The 1,605-nt window shown below is 45.7% G+C and overlaps 1 protein-coding gene across 1 annotated transcript in view; it reads left to right on the forward strand.

Annotated features, from left to right (window-relative positions):
- The window catches only part of helq (helicase, POLQ-like), a 13,082-nt gene that overhangs the window by 9,299 nt on the left and 2,178 nt on the right, over positions 1 to 1,605 (forward strand). Inside the window, exons 11-13 of the mRNA XM_015393026.1 lie at positions 788 to 1,010; positions 1,095 to 1,252; positions 1,326 to 1,424. Coding sequence (XP_015248512.1) covers positions 788 to 1,010; positions 1,095 to 1,252; positions 1,326 to 1,424 — 480 coding nt within the window. The remainder of the gene's footprint in view (positions 1 to 787; positions 1,011 to 1,094; positions 1,253 to 1,325; positions 1,425 to 1,605) is intronic.

A 1,605-nucleotide genomic window follows, 5' to 3' on the forward strand; every position in this document is an offset into this window, starting at 1 on the left:
CAATCAGACGGTATCAGCCGATGCTGCACAGCCAGGTATGGGGGACAGAAAATGGCATCAGAGCAACGCTAATTAAAATCTTCCAATGTTCTGCATGTTTACATCTTGCAAATTTGCTACATTTCTCTCATTAATTTGCGTGTTTTTTCTTATTAATAATTTTCTCTTCTATTTGTATTTTTTCTTTTAGTAAATATTTGAGTTTATTCTTGTAAATATGCCACTTTAAATAAAATATTTCAATTCCATGTATTTAATATTTTCCGTCTTTGAATTGCCCTAATAATCTGTCATAGTCGCGTATGAAGCCTGACTGAAGCTGCACCATTACTGCAGCTGTTTAAATGGGAAGAAGGTTCTTTGAAAGGACAACATGTCTGCAGAGAGTCGGACCGGATGAAACTCAGAACCAGGTCAAAGGTCAACAACCACCACAGCTCCATACAAGGCAAAAACAATTTAGAACCAGTAGAATGTCTTAAATTAAGTGTATTTCCCCTTAATTTGAGCATTTAGGTAAGATGGTCTACAGATGGAGTGAAGATTTTTCCTCTGAAAATAAGTCAATGTGATTTTCTTTTCCTATTTTAAATGTAAATTATCTTCTTTTATTGGCAAAGTGTCTCACTTACCCCCTTAATTCAAGAAAAAATGCCTTATTTAGATGAACATTTATTTATTGTGTTTAAAAAGGGCAGAAAAACCAGCGTTTAGTTTTTTATTCAGAGCCAAACCTGATCCTAAATATCAGACCTGATTGTTTCTGTAGTTGTGAGCAGATGACTGATCCGGCCTCTGGTTGCTGCAGGTGGCCTCCTCGCTGCAGCAGCTGGACGCCTTCCTGCGGCGGACGCTGCTGTTTGTGCAGCAGCAGCAGCTCTGTGCGGACAGGAGTCTGCAGGACGTGGTGCGGCAGAGCGTCCACATCCTGAAGGAGAAGGAGCTCATCGCCGTCACCGGGACGGACTCGGCTCTGCAGGTCACCAGACTGGGCCGGGCGGCTTATAAAGGTAAAGCAGGACCCAAAGCGTTGCGTCCCGGTAGATCAGAGCAGAGCCAGTCCTCTGAAGCTCCTCCCCCCTCTGTGTGTCCAGGGTCAGTGGATCTGGCCTACTGTGACGTTCTCTACAGAGACCTGTCCAAAGGTCTGGAGGGGCTGCTGCTCAACAGCTACCTGCACCTGGTCTACCTGGTGACCCCCTACGAGCTGGTCCCTCAGTGCAACCCGGACTGGATGGTCTACTTCAGACAGGTTCAGCACCTCGCTCACACTCCACAGGCTAACGCCGTTAGCGCTCTGCTAACCCGCCGCTTCCTGTCTGCAGTTCAGCCTGCTGTCTGCCTCGGAGCAGAAGATGTCTGCTGCGGTGGGAGTCCCAGAGAGCTTCGTGGCCCGAAAAGCAGCGGGTCAGACGGTGAAGAAGGTAGAACCTCCTGATAACCAAACTAACCGGGAAATAAGACGCTTTCTGAGAAATCAGCTCAAATCCAACCGGAAAAACCTCCAAACTGTAGAGACTAGGGCTGCAACTAACCGTTATTTAGCTAATTGAGTAATCTGTCGATCATTTTTCAATTAAATGATTAATAATCAGATTGCCAAAG

The sequence above is a fragment of the Cyprinodon variegatus genome, unplaced genomic scaffold, assembly GCF_000732505.1.
Source record: "Cyprinodon variegatus isolate N-32 unplaced genomic scaffold, C_variegatus-1.0 Scaffold621, whole genome shotgun sequence".
NCBI lineage: Eukaryota > Metazoa > Chordata > Actinopteri > Cyprinodontiformes > Cyprinodontidae > Cyprinodon > Cyprinodon variegatus.